The sequence below is a fragment of the Lepisosteus oculatus genome, chromosome 1, assembly GCF_040954835.1.
Source record: "Lepisosteus oculatus isolate fLepOcu1 chromosome 1, fLepOcu1.hap2, whole genome shotgun sequence".
Taxonomy (NCBI): Eukaryota; Metazoa; Chordata; class Actinopteri; order Semionotiformes; family Lepisosteidae; genus Lepisosteus; species Lepisosteus oculatus.
In genome coordinates this window covers 57,497,751-57,516,572 of record NC_090696.1, presented here as the reverse complement: position 1 = coordinate 57,516,572, position 18,822 = coordinate 57,497,751, and the positions used below count along the sequence as shown (strand labels likewise).

The following is an 18,822-nucleotide window of genomic DNA, read 5'->3' as shown; positions in this document are numbered from 1 at the left end:
TACTGAAAGCTAAAACATTATTAGGAATTTATGTTCTTTTTAAATTTGGATGTCACATGTGTAAACACTACTACTTAAAGTCTGTGGCCCTTATATTTTTGTATAGTCTTGCTCTGCAACCTAGCAACCAGGCTTTTACAATTAATATTGTCCAGCTCCAATCTACAATAAAACCCTCCAGAGCTTCATCTCCCAAGAGCTTCCTGCAGCTGTTCACAGCTGCTCTATCAGAGTGCTCTGGCACTTGCTATCCAAAGGGATATGGCAGATGGAAAACAACAAGTAAGTGTGTAATAAGGCTTATAGAAAAAATAACATTTTAGCATGTTTAATATGTTTTATGTTTATGGAGAAGATGTTCTTATTTTTAACCATAGCATATGCAATACAAATATATCTTACTGAAAATAAAACTTATGTCCTGTGTTCTCCACTCTTTCCCACATAAAACATAATTTGTTGCTAGATTTACATCCATAGGACATTACAGTTATTTTTAGAATACTGGAAGCAGATCTCACCTGGAAGCAAAAAGCTCTAAAAATATGCAAGATAATGGATTGTTAAATACTGATAATACTGATAGGTACACATTTTTACCATAATATTTCTCTCTTTAATATTTCTCAATCCATCTGTCTGATTTCATTTTACTTTTCCATTCTAGTCCACTGTAACTCATATTAATATAAATATAATGTTAGCATTTTCAATATACCACCTGTCTAATATTGCTTTGGGTCTGATCGTTCTTTGATAGTTATAATAAAAAACACTTTGAAAATTTTGAAATGAAAGTAGAAATTGTTTTTCAAATACATCTACAATCTAAGACACTGAACAACAAAAGCAGAACAAGTTCTGTAAGGCACATGTATGACTACTAAACTTAAAATTAAAATTGCATGGATAACATATACAGTATGTATATGAAGGATAGTTGAAGATATATGAAGGTCATTTCTAGTGAAAAGCACTGTACACAAGTCTACTGTTTGTTTTTAAGTCAATTGTGAATAAATTGGATTCTAGAATACTGAAATAACTTTAGTGAAAGCCAAAGAATTATTCACCCAAATCCCCATACAGCCATGCTGAATTAAACTTGCTGATCTTCATTTCCACCTTGGCTCTAAATTAGAATTCAACATAAATGGATTGGAAATAAGGAACCCTCTTTTACTGAGGGTATATTCAACAAATAGTACTGTATTTCTGACACCCCCCCCCCCCCCCGAAAATGTGTATTCTTTGTTGGCACAAGATTTTCATAACTCATATAAATTCTGATTTTTTCTTGCATTTTAGCCCTTTATTTAATAATTTTTACAGTACTTGCTGTCCAAATTGATTCAACAGAAGAGTAACACGTCTGTTGATGATGTGTGTGTTAAGCTGAGATAATGTAACACCACAGCTGGTTTGGATACACAGGCCACAGGCACTCCCGGGAAGCAAGGTTATCCCTATTTTCAATAGTAAAGTTCATAATTATTAATGTTTTTCAAAAAATTAAATTAATGAACAAAATTGAAAAACATAAAATTTTATAAAGCTTGACCTTGCTAAACTTAAACTAAAAGATGTACCAAAGAAAAATGTACATCAAGAATGTTCAATATTCATGAATTAAACTGGGAAACGTTATCTGAATGAGTGCTGAACGTCAATAGTTTTGCTAAATCAATAGCATTACATCCTGTATTGATAAATAAACTAAAATTTAACTAATTTCCTGTATAACGGGTTATGCCACACCAGGCAGTAATTTGGCTAAAGCAGTAGCATTCTCTTGTCATGCTGCGTGACCTTGGCAGTCTATATCATCACTTTGTAGGCCTGCAAGAATTCACGCTGCAGTTTAGGAAAGGTTAGAAATAAGTTTTAATTTATTAAGAAAAAAACGCCATTTCAAGAGAATAACCAGAAATATGCAAAAATGCCTAATTTTCTTGTAATGCTCTGCGCACTTTATTTACAAGCAGTTTTATACTTTAGAACATTTCTCTCAGTTACCATACATATTGTGTTTAGGAGTGAGTTTTGCATATGCATTAGAACTTACAAAAGATTTCCATACATAGTACAATGATTGTTTTTGACAATTGGTTTTCCCCTCCATCCCCTGCCTCTCCACTGAGTAGGTATAACAAAATTATCCAGTCAAACCAAGCCATGTCTCCCAAAGTCTTTTTCCTGGATTGTTAGATTCCTTCCATTTATTTACTTCACTGTTCTTCTATAAGTCTTGGTAATACCAATACTGCAATAAATGTTCCATATCAGATTTTTTCCTCTTTTTGATTGGCAGCCATCTGAGTGCAGCCCAACAGGAATTGAGTTTAAATATTTCCTTATTTTTTTCTTTCAAAGCAAGACTACATGACGTTGGTGTCAGTGTGCAAGAGGCATATTAAAAATTATGGTCGAATGTACACTGAAAACGTTTGGAGCCTCCTTTATTTGGGCTTTAGAGATGAAAGATCTAAAACTGATATGGCCTTTTTGCTGAATGTGCTTCAGGAGAAATATTTTGAGCAGATGTAACCACTTTATAGTGCATTAATTTACCTTGTCAAGGCCTTCGATCTTGTGTTCGATCTTTCGTTAAATTCCTGCTGTTAATTTGATACCTCCAAAGACTATTGAACATGATATTCTCATTAATTGAGAATATGAGCAACAGTTCCCCCTACAATAGGACAATATTTGAGGCCTTTCATACCTGCAATGTAGTGAAAAAGGCATTTGTCCAAACACCAGCTCTCATTGATAAATTCTTACAGTTGTATGTTGAACATACACCAGCTACTCCAGTCAAAAGTGCAAAAATTAGTCCAAAGTAAGAACTAATTTACACTCATAGACTTTAACACTATCATAGAGAATTACACACATTATTTGCTGTGTCTCTTGGCACATTAGGTGAAGAGTGCCCTCTTGCTCTCTCAATGCATGGTGTTCCTAGACATTTGCCTTTACTCTTTGGTCATGCTCCCCACCCAGCAGATGATTGTCATGCGTGATTGCCTGTGCTTGATTGCTTCAAGCTCACACTTTAGAACGATGCTTGGCTTCATGATGGCCACTTTACAGATCTTTCTTTACAATCTTACACTTGTTTGAACCTGGTTGTGTCAGGCTCTGTACCCCAGAAGAGACAAGACAAGCACGGTTCTAATCTTTTCATCTTGCTGCTAGCCCAGGTCAATCTGGGACACAATTCCGACAGTACGTGGTGTTAGGTGGTTTTAAAGGATTTTAGTCATTTATTACTGTACATCATTCACAACATAGGTGTATGTCAAAATTTACTGGTAACATAAGGAAAAAGAAGTGCATCATTCTGAACCACTTCAACCTCCTGGATCATCAAAATATATTGTTTCTTAACTTCTATGGAATTATATTCACTCCACCATGCATATACAATATTCATTCTGAAGTAAAGTTTAATTTATTCATCTAGGCAGTCCATCTGAGCTGAGAAAAAATCCTTACAGGGAGGTGGAGCCTATCTCAACAAGAAATAGGTGTAAGGCAAGGTACACCCTGGATGGAATGCCAGTCCATCCCTGGGCACACACAAACACACACACTCACACCAGGGCCTGTCTTACCAGAAGCTAATTAAGCTACCAGTATGCTGTTTGACTATGGGAGGAAACTGGAGCACCCAGAGGAAATTCATGCAAACTTAGGGAGAACATACAAACTCTTCACAGTTGGCACCCTAGGTCCCATCCACCAATATAACAACTATTAGTTTCTACATCAATTGAAAAATTGCTTTATTTATTGAAGCCATTTTAGATTTCTGTAAGGAGTACCTGGTTTGGTACATGGTACATGGTATAATGTAACATGATGTTTTATTTCCATGTATCATGTTAATTCGTGAGGTTTTAGAACCTTTACCACATATATTTTGATCTGTTGTTTCTACAACACATGAACTTTAAAGGTCTAGTTTCTTAAGTGAAGCTTTTATTCCGTGTTATACAATGTATTAATGACCTAATGTGATACAGTTTTCTTGCATCTGGGCTAGCAATTGTATTTTTATGAGCTGTACAAAACAATTACCTCAGTAAATAATTAATGAACGTTTATGTTATGAAACAGACAGATTTGTCAATGTATGTTCCTTGTTGGAATGAATTACAGTACACAAAGTGTTTCTTGTTGCTTTAATGTTGGCAGTTACAATCTGTGCATTTTAATTTCAGATACTGAAACTTACTGCTTTTCTTTCAGCTGCGAATTTATGTCCAGCCTGAGCAGATACACACAGCAGAATATGCTGCCAATGTAACCAAGGAAATCTTCGACTATTTTGAAAACTATTTCAACATGAACTACTCCCTTCCTAAACTAGGTAATTTTTTGTAGTTCTAATTTGTCATTTCTCCATCTTTTTTCCCATTTAAAATATTATATGCTGATGATGATGTAAGTTAATATCCCATACCAAAAATTCTTTCCGGGAGATTTCATTTTTGTTTTTCATCACTTCAAAATAAAGACAGAAAACGGCTTTCACCTCACCACTAAGCATCTCTTAAGCAAATGACTACTCTCAGTGTTTATTACTGGAACCACAAGTGGTTTGTGCTATTGATTCTACCAGCAATCAATCATTAATTTTAAGTATGGACTGCTTAATATAGAATATAGGAATGTTGTGTTTCCTAAGGTGACTTAACATTAGTGGTCAGAAATATTTCCGGTACATCCTTTACCAGTACAATCCAGTACATTGTTTATCCAAATGTTGAGTTTATACTTCTGGGTAACAGCAGGAGTTGTTCTTCCAAAGAGCAGAGGCCAAACACAAGTCACATGCTGGTGTTGTGGTGCATGATGATGTGATGGAACACACATATTGAGCATCCTAAAGCTGAATAACAATAGAAACATAAAAGATATAAGCTTAAGGCCACGCAACTTATTTTTATTATACAACTTAAACTTGTATATTTGGATGTCAAAACACATTTTTGGGACGGCAGGAATGTGATGACCTTCAATAGCTCCATGGTGATGATTTTGTTGGTTAGTGTGCACAGCCCAGTGGGAGTTTTGCCCAGCCATTTTGGAATATGTCCATAGTGCATTTCAAACAAACCAGAATGTGTTATCTTGTCCATTCATTTTCAAATATTTGTGATATGGTCAAACAAAGTTCTAAACATTAGCATCAATGTATTTTAGTGTTTTCAAAGTGTTGAAAAATTGTGTAAATGGGTTTGTTTCAAACAAAAGGGTAGGTCGCAGACTACAAAATATCCTTGAACCTGGTATACTGGCCTGTAAGATGGATGCAGCCCACTTCTGGCCAACAGTACATTAAATCCTGGGAATTTAAATTCCTACAGCACTGTGCAATGTTTTCAATAATCTGGTCTGGTCTATGTATTTTTCTATTTAAACAATACAATGTATGCTATTTATCCATCAAAACTATAGTCAATCAATACAAATCACTTTTATAATTGTGCCATATTTAATCTATGAGTTGCGCAATTTTAGAAAATAATGTTGGAATATTATGTTTCTTTGGTTCTTGCCAATGAACTAAACACTTCAATTAAACGGATTTTTCTTACCAGTTTTATAAAACATACCTGATTGATGATCTTGTGTTATCCAGTACAACCAAACCAGTGTCAATTTAAAAATTTAGGGGATATTTTAATGGTCAAATAGTTTCTGGGGAAGTTTTAAATTCTAATTCATACATTTCATTGTTATTGTATATCATTATAAGTTTGCAAAATTCTATTTTCTAAGTCATAACTGTAAAAGTTTAATAAGTTATTTAAAAATGTTTTATTTCTCATAAATGCCTCTAGAACACATTGTGTTGACTGCATTGTGAAAAGCTTATGATTATTTTAAAAACAAATCAACTGTTGAAACTCCTATGATTACCCCTCTATGAACTTGCTTCATATTATTTTTGTAGACTTGCCACGATCTGATATCTGCACATCCTCATATACCCAGGACACTGAAAAATTTGAATTTAGAAGTTCATTGAAATGTCTTTGTAATAATGGGTTCTACCAAAAATCAGAATAATTGTCAAGTTCAATATTTGATTAGCTTTACCTTAGAGCTCTGCTTATTGCTAGAGATATGGAGCTATTTTGCTTATTAAATAAGAATAGCTGAAGCTTTAAGGGTAAGATAACTAATTTGGAGCTCACTGTAGTAAAGAAAAAAATGAAAAAAGGGTGGTACATTTTTTCTGTTGTTTTTCTATTTTATTTGACATGTTATGGCTATTTTCTTTCAGACAAGATTGCGATCCCTGATTTTGGCACAGGAGCCATGGAAAATTGGGGACTGATCACCTACAGGGAAACCAATTTGTTGTATGACCAAAATGAGTCATCATCATACAACAAGCAAAGAGTAGCCAGTGTTATTTCCCACGAGCTTGTTCATCAGGTAAAACAAATACATTTAAAGCTGTACCAAATTACATTCCATTTCCATAAATAGGTAACATTTTGTAAAAGACTCTCATTGAAAGTGTTACTCAAATTTTTGTTATAGAAAAAAGCAGTTTCACACAAATTCATAAACCATAGAGTAGAGCTGACCAAATGTCTGCCAACCCAAGAAATGCATAAACAACAAACCTGCCTACTTACAGACACACTAGTAATTCAACATCAAAAGCATAACTGATGATTTACCCCAAACCAATAACCCTGAACATGATGGGACTTAAAACTATAACACACCCGAGTTACAGTACCTCTGTTTTTCATTTCTTTTAATCTGAATGTTTTGGGCAAGTGTTGTTAGTAGCTGCAGTTGATGAGACCTAATGGCAGTTGGAGTACAAAGGCCGATTGTTTGCCAATTTGTTGGAACTGTGGTGAGCCTCCAGTTCTTCATTTGTTTGGAACCTGAAGGACAGAAGAGAGCATGTACCCAGCAAATGGCATGAATTCATAGGAGCACATATGAATATTTAGACTTTCCAGATAGCAGTTCTGTCAATGGGTTATGTGACATGTTGTACATGCAGGGTATTCACCTGTGGGCTATTTTCGGCTTGCTGTAGTTAGCAAACAATGATGAGTATTAGAATTAAAATCATTCTTAGTGTTTTACAAAAATATTTTTGAAAAATCAAAAAATATGTTTTTTTCCCATTCTTTCTTGAAAAGCTTTGCAGACCTCTTATGATACAGAGCAGTGGTTCTCTGTCTTGGTCCTTTAGTACCCTATGTGTCTCCTGATTTATATTTCAACTGGGTGCTTAAGTACCCGTGCTATTTGCCTCTACTAACTGATCTGTTAGCTTGTTTAGGCTTTTTTCTGCACACAGGCCATGTTTTCAAAAATACCCCAGAACATCAGTTGTCAGTCCTGGTACTTGGTAATCCCAGTGAGGTTGTAGTTCTGCTCTACCTCTGTTATTACTCACATAGTGATTTCTTTCAGTTTTCTATTGGGGGTCTTATTTTTAAATTCGATTTTTAAATGGTATGAATCCTTTACCAATTAGTGAGTTTTAGAACTGCCCTGGTGCTAGCAAAAAATATAAGCAATTAGAATTCAGCAGAAAGAAAAACTCTGCATCATTGTGAGAGCAGTCTGTTAGTGTCATTCCCATCAGTATTTGTTCATCATCAATTGATTGATTGATTATCAAGAGTCGTTTAGTCTGACATAAGGGAACATATTCTTAATTAGCATGTTCAGGAGAGACTGCATACAATTCTCTGTGCTGAAGTTATTAGGAATAACACACTTTAACGTGGGTGTTTTTTAAACCAAGAGCTGAGAGCAGAAAGAAAAAGCATGAACTAGCAAGTAGCTCAGTTACAGGTAACAATTAGCAGTGGTGATGAAGGGCCCAAATGGAACAAAATCCAACAGGATTTGGATATGGGTACTGCAGGATCAAGACTGACACCCACTGATCTATAGAAGACTTATCCTCATTACTAGAACAGTAACAGGACATTGAGTACTTGTTTGACCTCCAAATCTGACATTTATTGTACATGCTATATCTTTGCAGTGCTACCCACAGCCTTGTGAAATAAATATTTTGCCTCCATTTTCTTGATTTCATATAGTTGCATTAGCCCTTTATACAAACATCAATAAACCAATCAGTCCTTAGTTCCCAATACTTGTGATCTACCAGTGTCATGAGTAGTTGTCATGTACTCATAAAACCACAGTGCTATTCTGAATTGATCACTAATGCTTTTCTCTTAATTTAGTATTGTTCCTAAGTAGATAAGAATGCAATTGAATAGTAAAATGTTACATTTATATTTAAGTCTAATCATTTTAGTGTCTATACAATGAATTTCAATGTGTCTTGAATACAAATTATATTTTGATTTTGTTTTAAAAAACAATGGGCATGAAAAAGAAGATAAAATAAATTACTTTATATGGTGCAGTAATTTTTTCATAACTGTTTTACTGCAGTGGTTCGGGAACATAGTGACAATGAATTGGTGGGATGATCTGTGGCTTAATGAAGGATTTGCCAGTTTTTTTGAATACATTGGTGTCAACAAAGCTGAACCTGATTGGCAAATGGTAAGTTTTTAAGTGAGTTTTATTTGAAATTAAAAATATTCTGTATTTGTTTTGTGTAATACACTGTATGATTCATCCAGTATCAGTATAAATAATCAATTTAATGTTCTTTTGAACAGGCTAGCAGTTTTTATTATCCCAATTATCAGATATGTATATAGTTAATAATTAGTTTGGTTGTAATGCTAACAACTTATTATTTGTTAATTATTTGCATTCCTGATTTAGAGTAAACATCCTCTGAATGCCTAATTTCTCCAAAAGAGAAGTTGACATAGCTTTATTGGAACATTAACTAGAAGAGTAGTGTACTATATATTTACTGTATTTGGGAAAAGGTACAGAGATTTTCACCATGGGACGAAGCCATGGATATGAAGATACATGTACATCACCCTTTGAAATAACAGATGAGTTATCCTTGCCACTTGTTATAGTATAATATTACATTAGTTCAGGTGGGTAGCTGCATCAGCATGCGTAGGCTGCAAAGGAACAAGTAATAGGTTTATTTCATGCTGGAAAGAGAAGAAAGAAAACACAACGTTTTGGCTGTGGAGCCTTCTTCGGGCATAATATTATAACATAATATTACATTATACAATTTTAGTAAATGATACAGTCAATGTCCACAGAAACTAAAGGGAAAAACTGAAATATGCAGATTGCATTATTACTCAGATTTGTACACCCACAGAGTTTTCTGAGTAGAGTTTTCTCTACCCAGCTTTACACACTGGCTTGGTGCTGTTTTTACCCATTCTTCTTGGCAGATTTGCTCAAGCTCTCTCAGGTTGCTTGGGGTCTGTTTATGAACAGCAATTTTCAAGGCTTTCCCTGATTCTCAGCAAGATTCAAAACAGGACTTTTACTGGAGAAAGTGATTTTTTTAATGCCAGTTTTAAGTCTTCAGCAGATTAAGCAGGTTTTTCTCTATGCTTTTCCTGTACTTTGCTCCATTCATTTTACCCTCAGTCTTGACAAGCTTCCCAGTCACTACTGAAGAGAAGCAGTCCCATAACATTTATTTGCCACCTCCATATTTGACAGTAGAGATGGTGTAGACAAAGGGATCCAGTGTTTTGTACTAAATATAACGTTTTCAAGTTATTCACATTTTGCCACATTTGCTGTATCACTTCTTTTTTCATTTGAGATGTTTTCTTGTTTAGTAAAGGATCTTGTCACGCTGCCATATGCCAGCTTTGACTCATAGACTCATAGACATATTCTCCCATCTCAGCCATTGAAATCTGCAGCTTTTTCAAAGCCTTAGTAGGCTGCTCAGTTTGGAAAGACAGTTTGCTCTAGGTTTTGTCTAAGTACTACAGTATATACCTTCCACTTTTTTATCATCGACTTCACTGAGCTCAAAGTTTATTCAGTGTCTGAATTTGTTTTTATCATTATCTTGGTCTGTGCAGTTCTACAACTTTATCCATGAGTCGTTCTGAAAGCCCCTTAGACTTCATAGTTAAGTCTTTGCTTGACATTCAGTACCTTACTGAAAAGATTTACAGAGACAGATGTATTCATTCTGAATATTCTGTAATATTAGTATACCACTAATATTGCAAATACATTCTGTAAACAGGTCACTAAAGTATGGAACTTTCTAAATGCTTTTTGCACATCTAAATTATGATAGGCTTGTCATAGTAAAGGGGTTTCAATACATGCAATAATGACTTTTCTGTTTCTCTTTCCAGTTAATTATCTATTTACTTATTTTTTTTTGTTGTTTTTGCTTTGAATCTGTAGAGTAGGTTGTGTACATAATCAAATATTAATTGCTACCTCAAAATGTAATGATGGCAAGTGTTAAAGCAAAAATATGTAAGAACTGTGCCAGGGTCTGAAAACAATTGCAAGGTCCTGTTTTGATGCAATGGAGGTTAATCAGAGAATCCTTACGAAGCAAGGTTCAATGCCTGTGATTTTTATTTGTAATGTGTTGTACTTGTAATAAGAACTATACAATGTACACGAAGTGCTGTAGTACATCTCCTGTCTTTATTTTCCAGCGTGATATAATGCTCATTGACGATGTTTTACCAGTCATGGTGGATGATGCCCTGCTTTCCTCTCACCCAATTATTGTGGATGTGTCAAGTCCAGCTGAAATTACATCTGTGTTTGATGGAATATCTTACAGCAAGGTGCTCTGTCTACTGTTTCAACCACTAACTACAGTATATTAGCATTCTTGCTGTCAATAATAGTTTTAAATATGTGAATGTGAACTGAAAAAACCTTTGACAATCTTATTTATTCCTGTAAACTGACAATTACAGTTCTTACAGACTTTCCCTCAGAAAATTTTCTAGATTTTCTAGAGGCGTATTTTGTTCATTGAAAATCCTTGAGATTATTGTTACTTTTAAAAAACAATACATGCTTTATATTTGTTACTAGTGTCCTTCACTAGTAATTGTTTGTAGAATGAGTTGTCTTATAAGTGTTACTTAACCAAAGCAATGTCACAGGACACAGGACCTCTGTCAAAGACGGATCATCTCAAAATTTGGTCTGTTTTGCTAAAATGGTGCCCTCTGTTGGATTAAGAGTATCAGTGCACATTTATATATTTGAATGTTGTGCTGGCTACTACCAAGGTCAATACTACTAATACAAGTGCTACTTCTAATAACATTATTACTTCTACTATTAAAATGAAAACACATGAAGAACCATTAAGCATATATTTTATCTGGACAATAAGGTTAATTTACCTTTTAGACAATGACAAATTTTAATGAATAAATCTTTTAAATCCTAACATTTATTCTTACATGTGTTTTTTATGTTGTATTTTTGGATTTTATGTGCCTCTTTACGTAAACACACATTAACATATTAAATACAGGTGTATACATGGTGAGTTAAAGATGGCTTTTCAGGTTTTTAATTAAAAAAGGAACATTTACGTTTTTGAGGATTATTAATACAATCGTCAATCGTGTCATCCACAGGGAGCATCAATCCTGAGAATGTTGGAGGACTGGATGGGTCCAGATAAGTTTCAGGAGGGATGCCAGGTGGGTGCAGCATGATGGGTTTGGGGTTCAGAAATGCTCAGAAATGAAGCAGTTTCAAGAGAAGTATTACTCCAACACCTATATCACTAAACTTTCAACTTGTCTTCAGCTTATACAACTTGATGCTTGATAGTGTGCTGTTTAATAATGTGCAGTTATAATCAGCAATACAGTATCTGGATAGAGGGAAATTCTGGGAGCCATTATTACTGCATATTTTGCTGGAGTTTTTTGTATCCATGCTCACAGGTGCTGTAATATGTGATCATCACCATAATCACGCACACATTTCCCAATCTAAAGAACATTACACTATACTGCATATGATGTGTAACACAGGCCAAAGAGACCAAGATTAAATTTACCCTTTTATATAACGATTCTTTGGAAATTAAATGAATGATTTTTTTAATGAATATATACCTTTCCAGAAATATTGAAACCATAATAATGTGTTCTGTTTTAAATGCCTCTCAGTTTAGTAGACATATTACAAAAATCAGAGTAATACAGTACTTGAATACAAATGGTTAAAGGTTATTAATGTTTGATATTCCTTTTATTTTCAGAAATACTTGCAGACGTACCGTTTTCAGAATGCAAAAACAACAGACTTCTGGAGATCCCTAGCTGAGGTGTGTCTATGTATATATTTCTCTAAAAAGCTTTTTTTTCATAATTCCTGATCCTTATACCATGCATTTTATCCTTCCTGTCTGACAAAACTTCAGGTGTATAGTGCACAATACTACATCTTGTTCTTCATTTGTGTCTATGTGCATTAATTCGAAATGCATGCACTGTATTTTCCTTGCAACTTCCTTATAACCTATATCAACATGTATTCTGCTTCGTATAACACCAAAACTAAACAAAGAAAGCAAAATAAAATACGACACAAGACTTTCATTCTGTGTATGAAAATATTTTTTTTCACGAGATCCTTAGATACAATTCCTGAGAAACAAACATAATGTCCTTTGAACAATGCTGAAATGGTTAATGATAGAATTCATATAAATTGATTGAAGGAATTAGTATTTTGCTAAAGAGAATACCTTTCACATTTCATATATTCTTTATACTTGTAAACATTTAAAGTCATAGCTCTTATATGAATTTTTAAAAAGGGAATTTGTTTTGGGGCAAAAAGAATACACTTGCACAGGGAGAATAACAATATTCAAGTATTTCTTTTTTTTTACCTGAACCCTTTTACCTCTTAGTCATAACAGCAGACTAAGAGGTTCTCAGAGAGACTTAGAGAAACAAACATAACAGTTAACAATTTACATTTTTCCCCTTACTGTATGTAAAACATTACTGCTTTATGGTAAATATGGTAAGTCTGCTTCCTAAAGAAACATATTCCTCTTTTGGAATAACTTGAAGTAATCAGTTGTATATTACCAGTATAAAACAACAATTCTGTCTATTTAGGTACAGTAAAAGCCAGATAAAATTAAATCTAGAGGTTTCCACAGCTATTAGAAACCAGTATATAACTAGTATCGCTTTTGGCAAGAAGCTAAAGTTTCAAGAGATAAGTTAGAACTACGTTCCCAAAGGCTAACTTGTCAATAATGTTATTATTTAGGTGAGTGGGAAACCAATAGAAGAAGTAATGGACACCTGGACTAAGCAAATGGGATATCCTGTATTACATGTGGCACAGAGTTCACGTCTGAGTCAAAAACGTTTTCTGTTGGATCCTCAAGCAGACCCCACCAAACCACCTTCAGCCCTAAAGTGAGCAAGCTTCATTTTTTTTTAACTTCAGCTTTATCTTCACAGAAAGCTTTGTTCATATTTGTAAAACCACCACTGATGAAAGTGTGTCTGGTCATGTCTTGTGAGATTCTGTTAGAGTGAGGCACAATTTTTTCACTTTTAAGCTTCAAAGAGTGGTGTGCTTGTTTTATGTTTTATGATGACTTACCTTGTTCACTTTCTAGTTTCCCTCCCTAGTATTCTTAGGTTTAACAATATTATTGTACTAACACTGGTACCAACGTATTACATCACAAGCAGTGGTTAAATGGAAGTCCTGACAGCTACTACATTGTCTTTGGCATATTTTATTACAGTTATCAAGAATGGAATAAGAATGGTGGTGTTATAATAAAACAAGCATGCAATGTAATAAGGAATTGGAACATATCAGTATAGATTACATAAAACTTAATTTTTCAGAAAGACAAAAAATGCAGCATACTTCCAAGAAAAGCTGGATGTCTTCAACTTTGAAATATTCTCATTTTATATAATTAAGTAAAAATATAATAATTTACAAATTTGATTTTTTTTGTGTATCAAGTTCAATTAATGGCAAATATTGAGTATTTATAACACAAATAGTAAATGACAAACATTTTCTAAGACATTTGTGTGCTTGTGCTTGTGAAATCTAAATCTTATTAAATATTAAATCCATACAATCTGTTTAATTGTAGTTACACATGGACAATTCCTATTCAGTGGTATGCTTTGGGTGGTCAAAAGAATGGAACTGGACTGTACAATAGGACTGTGACAACTGGTAGGATGAAATTTCTTACATGATCACCGCTAAGAGAATAATTTCAACATCAGATATAATATTTAAGACTCTTGTCTCTACTTCTATATTACAATATTTTCCTGTTTTATGAAAAAGAAAAAATGTGTTTTTTAAATTATGTTAAAAAAGATCTAATTCAGATTAATATAGTATTTTAAGTTTTTTATTCATAACATCGTATTAATTCCTTGAAAACTAAAAAGTCCCACATTCAACAAAAAAATAATATTAACATACTGTATAATTTACTGTATTATTTAATAAGCATTTCCTCTGGAAATGTGGCTTAATACGTCAAATTGTGCCTGGAATGAAATGTATGACAATGTCCACATATTTCCTATGCCTTCCTTTTGTGATAAAAGGTTTATAGAAGAAAGGTATTGTTAATGCTAGGAGTGAGCCAGAGCAAACTGCTGCAGTTCAGTAAAGTAGTAAATAACAGAATAAATGTAGTAGATGTAGTACATACATCTATGTATTATGACTGCAGAAGCAGGGAACAAGACTGAAGACAGAAGACATGGCACCTTGTTAAAAATGTGATGAAATAAAAGTTCTGATTAAGAGACAACACAGGTTTATTTTTTATTATATAATGAACAATTTAAAAATATATACTAGTTTAAAGTATTGGATGCTGTTCATCAGAACGCATACTTAGTTAATATAAATTCTGTAACATCAATATAAGAACAGATAAAAATTCACATTTGATTTTGTGCTGTATAGCCAAAGCTTGTCTGTATTTGTCAAAATCCAGCTCAGACATATTCCATATACTTCTCATACTGCCCTTGGTCATTCTTTTTCTCTCAATGGACCATATTTTATTGGTGAAGATGCACATATGGAGAGAAAGGATCCATTGATGTGTTTTGAAATGTCCATTACAGCATGTTAAAGTTTTATGTAAGACTCTGATCCTGGAATAAAGCTTAAAGTTTATCAAAAAAAGAATTGGAAACAGACAAATGCAATTTCTTTTGCTGTTGATGCTTTCCATTTATGTCATTTCTTTTGTCATGTTTGTTCATTTTGTTCTCTTTCTTTTTGAAGAATTTGTATTGGAAGACTATGACCATGCTGTGGACGGACTTCTGAAAATAAACAGACATCACTTGGGATTTTATAGAGTGAACTATGAAATTCAGCAGTGGACCGATATAGCTCAACAGCTTCAAACTAATCATTTGGTATTTTATCAGTTTTATCAGTAAGACCATCCCACACAGCTGCACCTAATCACCATTATCACGAAACTAGCAACATTTGTCTCAAGCATCCCTCCTCCACCCCATCTCCAGCTTGCAGCCACCCCTTGGTTCACTCAGTCTGAGAGGGGTTCGAGCCTCCTCATCCAAAGGCCAGGAGGATAATTATTTAAAGCAAATGTTTTCTCACCACGTATTCAAAACATTCACAAAGCATTGAATTCTTGGATATTGCAGTCCCTATTAAATTATATTTATATAAATAAATGTATGGGAGGCACAGTGGCCTAGAGGTTATCATTGCTGCCTCCTTATTGTCCTAATTGGTCCTAATTGTCCAAATTGTGCGTGTCTGTGGTTGTCTGCCATACAATGGACTGGCATTCCATCCAGGGTCTATCCTGACTTATGCCTGTTGATTGCCAGGATAGGTTCCAGCTCCTTCCACGAACCTGAATAGGATGAAGTATTTAGAGAATGGATGGGTGGAATATTATTGTTATTGTTTTTGTTCAAAGCTGGAGAAGGTGGAGATGGTGTGGAGGGACTGCAAAAGACAGTTGGGAAGGATAGAAGTTGCTTATGTATGATATTTATAGTTTTTTTAACTTGAGGAAATGACTTCAGGAAGGATCATGATTTAGGACAGCTGGGGAGAACTAAACGTAGCTGCTGTCAATCGTAATCAAACGTTATACTTTTGGATGATTTTGTTATGATTGCTTCTATCTATCATAAATCTATCATTTTTATTTTTTTGTCTCTTACGACAGGTTTCTTCCGCAGCTGACCGAGTAGGATACATTGATGATGTGTTTTCTCTTGGACGGTAGGTGCAATATACATATATTTTGCAATGATTATGGTGTCATTAAAAAGACATATTGATGTTCTGTTTTCCATATTTTATTTAAAAATATGTTAAGAAACAAAGGCATGTGGACACAAGATATTCCAGGTTTGGAACTACTCGGTGGAAAAACTCAGTTCTGGTTTCTGAGCTTGTATGATTTTGTCCCGTGAAGCTAGCAGGTGCTTACTCAGTAAGTTACTGGTAAAAGACATCATGTTGTTTTATGTTGCCTTACATATGCACAGTGGCACAGGTCAAAACAGACATCACTTCTGAAATGCAGATATGCAAATAATTTACACCTCAAAACATTTCTATTTAATACTGAATAAATAACAAAGATATTGTAAAAGAACAAAAATAGTTAAAGCTGACATGTTCAGCTGTATTTCCTCTTTAAATGTGGCATTTTATAGATTGTATACATACCAGACATAATTTTATTTTTTGTTAATGTGTTATAAACTATGTAAAGTCAATTATAGCATGATATGTCTGGCGATTTAAACTATTTTGCATGTAGATGTCTATAAATCTCGCTTTTCCTGAATTGCTAGTCAGGTGATCAGAACTTTTTCTATGCTCTGTTTACTTTAAAGTTACTTTAAAGACTCCCTGTGATAACTTTTATGTCTTTAATATTCTCAATGTTTTCTGGTTTGAATCAAGATTAAACCATTACATTTTTTATATGTCTTACTTAGGACACATACTAGAATAAAAAAAATCCAAAACAAAAACAGAAAAAAAAACATATAAAAATAAAATTATTTTAACAAGATGTTTTGCAGGGCTTGTCTAAAATGTCTGCTATTTTGGATAAAAATGTGAGAGTGATAGAACAAAGACCAAAATTCTGTTTTATAAAGCGACGTTGTTTTCTTAGCCTTCCAAAATAAAACACAAAATTAGGAAACAAATGTTTAAAGAGACCATGATAAATAGACCGTTTATACTGTGCAAATAACCTTTCCAGTTTATAGGAGTAAATTAAAAAAGGATTTGTTTGATCTTTACTTGATTGACATGCAGACACACAAAGGGAAACAGATAAAAACCTCTCCTAAATCTGTAAGTGGTCAGATTTCACAGAATGACTGCTGTTTTCACCAGTCAGAGCAACTAAAGAAAGAGGTGTACCTTTCAAGTCTATTATAAGGACAAATACAGTTATTTTTTTCTGTGGTTATTACATGAGATACTGGTAAGAAAAGCGAAAAGAGCTTTCCTATTAGACAGTAAGGAGATTGGGTTATTGATGTTTTTCTAATTAGCATGGTTTTCCTTTTGCAATATATTTTTTTATAAAAATGGCAAATAAGCAGTTTGTGGTCTTTGAAAAGAGCACATCTTTTTATCTGCATCAAAAGGAAAACAGTTTTATAAAAATTGTGATTCTGGATTTGTGTTTGAAATACATCATTTTGAAGGAAAGGTTGTCTTGTTTCTTATGATATATACAGTAGCTTATACAATCTATTTATTATTTTATTTATTTAATTAGTGTATTCAACAGCGCGTTATAGATTTGGTCTTTTGGAAATAGTTTCACTAATGGTTGGATTTAGAGGATATTGGGGATCACTTGCGTGTGCAATGCTTTGTGACATGTTTTTAAAAAATGTTATTTATGACAATGTAAAGTGTATTTTATCATTGTTACTCCCACATCCAACATGTTTTGAAAAGGTACTTACATCATCAAAGTGAAGTAAGTGCAAGAAGAATCCATCTGATAATCACGCCTCACGTTTTCACATGCCTGACAATTACCTCCACAGCTATGAACTTTGGTGGATCTACCTATTCATTCCTTGCTCAATGAGGTGCTTAGTCCTGTCATGACAAACATGTTTACAGGAAATAAAACGTGACCCGTGTGCAAGTCAAAACAAAATAGCAAAACAACTCACTAAAATGTCCTGAAAAAAAGCATAATGGTTGTAAAATGGTGCAATTTAGTTATGTGGTGAAAACCTCAAACAAGAAAATGATAATTAATCTTATTCACATACTGTAAGTCTGTTAAGAAAGAGTCACAAAAGGAAGGGCAGCAGTGCCGTTGCATCTCCAAAGTCCACATTTTGAATAAAGTGTTGGATAAAGTGGTTGATAAAAGTGTGTAAGCCTGTTAACACATTTTACAACTCAACACTGTTGGCTGCCAAGTGTTAGCTCATCATAGGTCTAGTCATCCAACACTGTATTTACACAATTTGCTGCAAGAGAGTCACTCTGAAACGAAATAAGTAGGTCGCTATGACATCAAAGTACCTATTCTGCTTCACTCCCTATAACAGTCATGGCCATGCCACCTATGCCTAGTCCAAAATCACTGATACAGGTCCTGTATCATCAGCCATGTTCTGTGACATTATATGGGCTGGCTTTTTCACTATAGAAAATGTTTACATGTTTTCAAGTCAATTCTATTAGCAGCAATTCGTTCCAGTTCTGCCATATCCAGCCATTTAAATGGAAGTATTCAAAATCCACTGCACTGACCACAAATAAACAGGCCAGATAATGATGAACTACTTTTAGACTACACCCCCAGAAATGATGTCTCCCTGA

The 18,822-nt window shown here is 34.0% G+C and overlaps 1 protein-coding gene across 1 annotated transcript in view; it reads left to right on the top strand.

Moving 5' to 3' along the window:
- enpep (glutamyl aminopeptidase) overlaps positions 1–18,822 on the top strand; it is a 51,871-nt gene that overhangs the window by 22,611 nt on the left and 10,438 nt on the right. The window contains exons 4-13 of the mRNA XM_015345171.2: positions 4,258–4,378; positions 6,302–6,456; positions 8,470–8,583; positions 10,608–10,742; positions 11,556–11,621; positions 12,191–12,256; positions 13,219–13,370; positions 14,075–14,160; positions 15,241–15,377; positions 16,169–16,224. Coding sequence (XP_015200657.2) covers positions 4,258–4,378; positions 6,302–6,456; positions 8,470–8,583; positions 10,608–10,742; positions 11,556–11,621; positions 12,191–12,256; positions 13,219–13,370; positions 14,075–14,160; positions 15,241–15,377; positions 16,169–16,224 — 1,088 coding nt within the window. The remainder of the gene's footprint in view (positions 1–4,257; positions 4,379–6,301; positions 6,457–8,469; positions 8,584–10,607; positions 10,743–11,555; positions 11,622–12,190; positions 12,257–13,218; positions 13,371–14,074; positions 14,161–15,240; positions 15,378–16,168; positions 16,225–18,822) is intronic.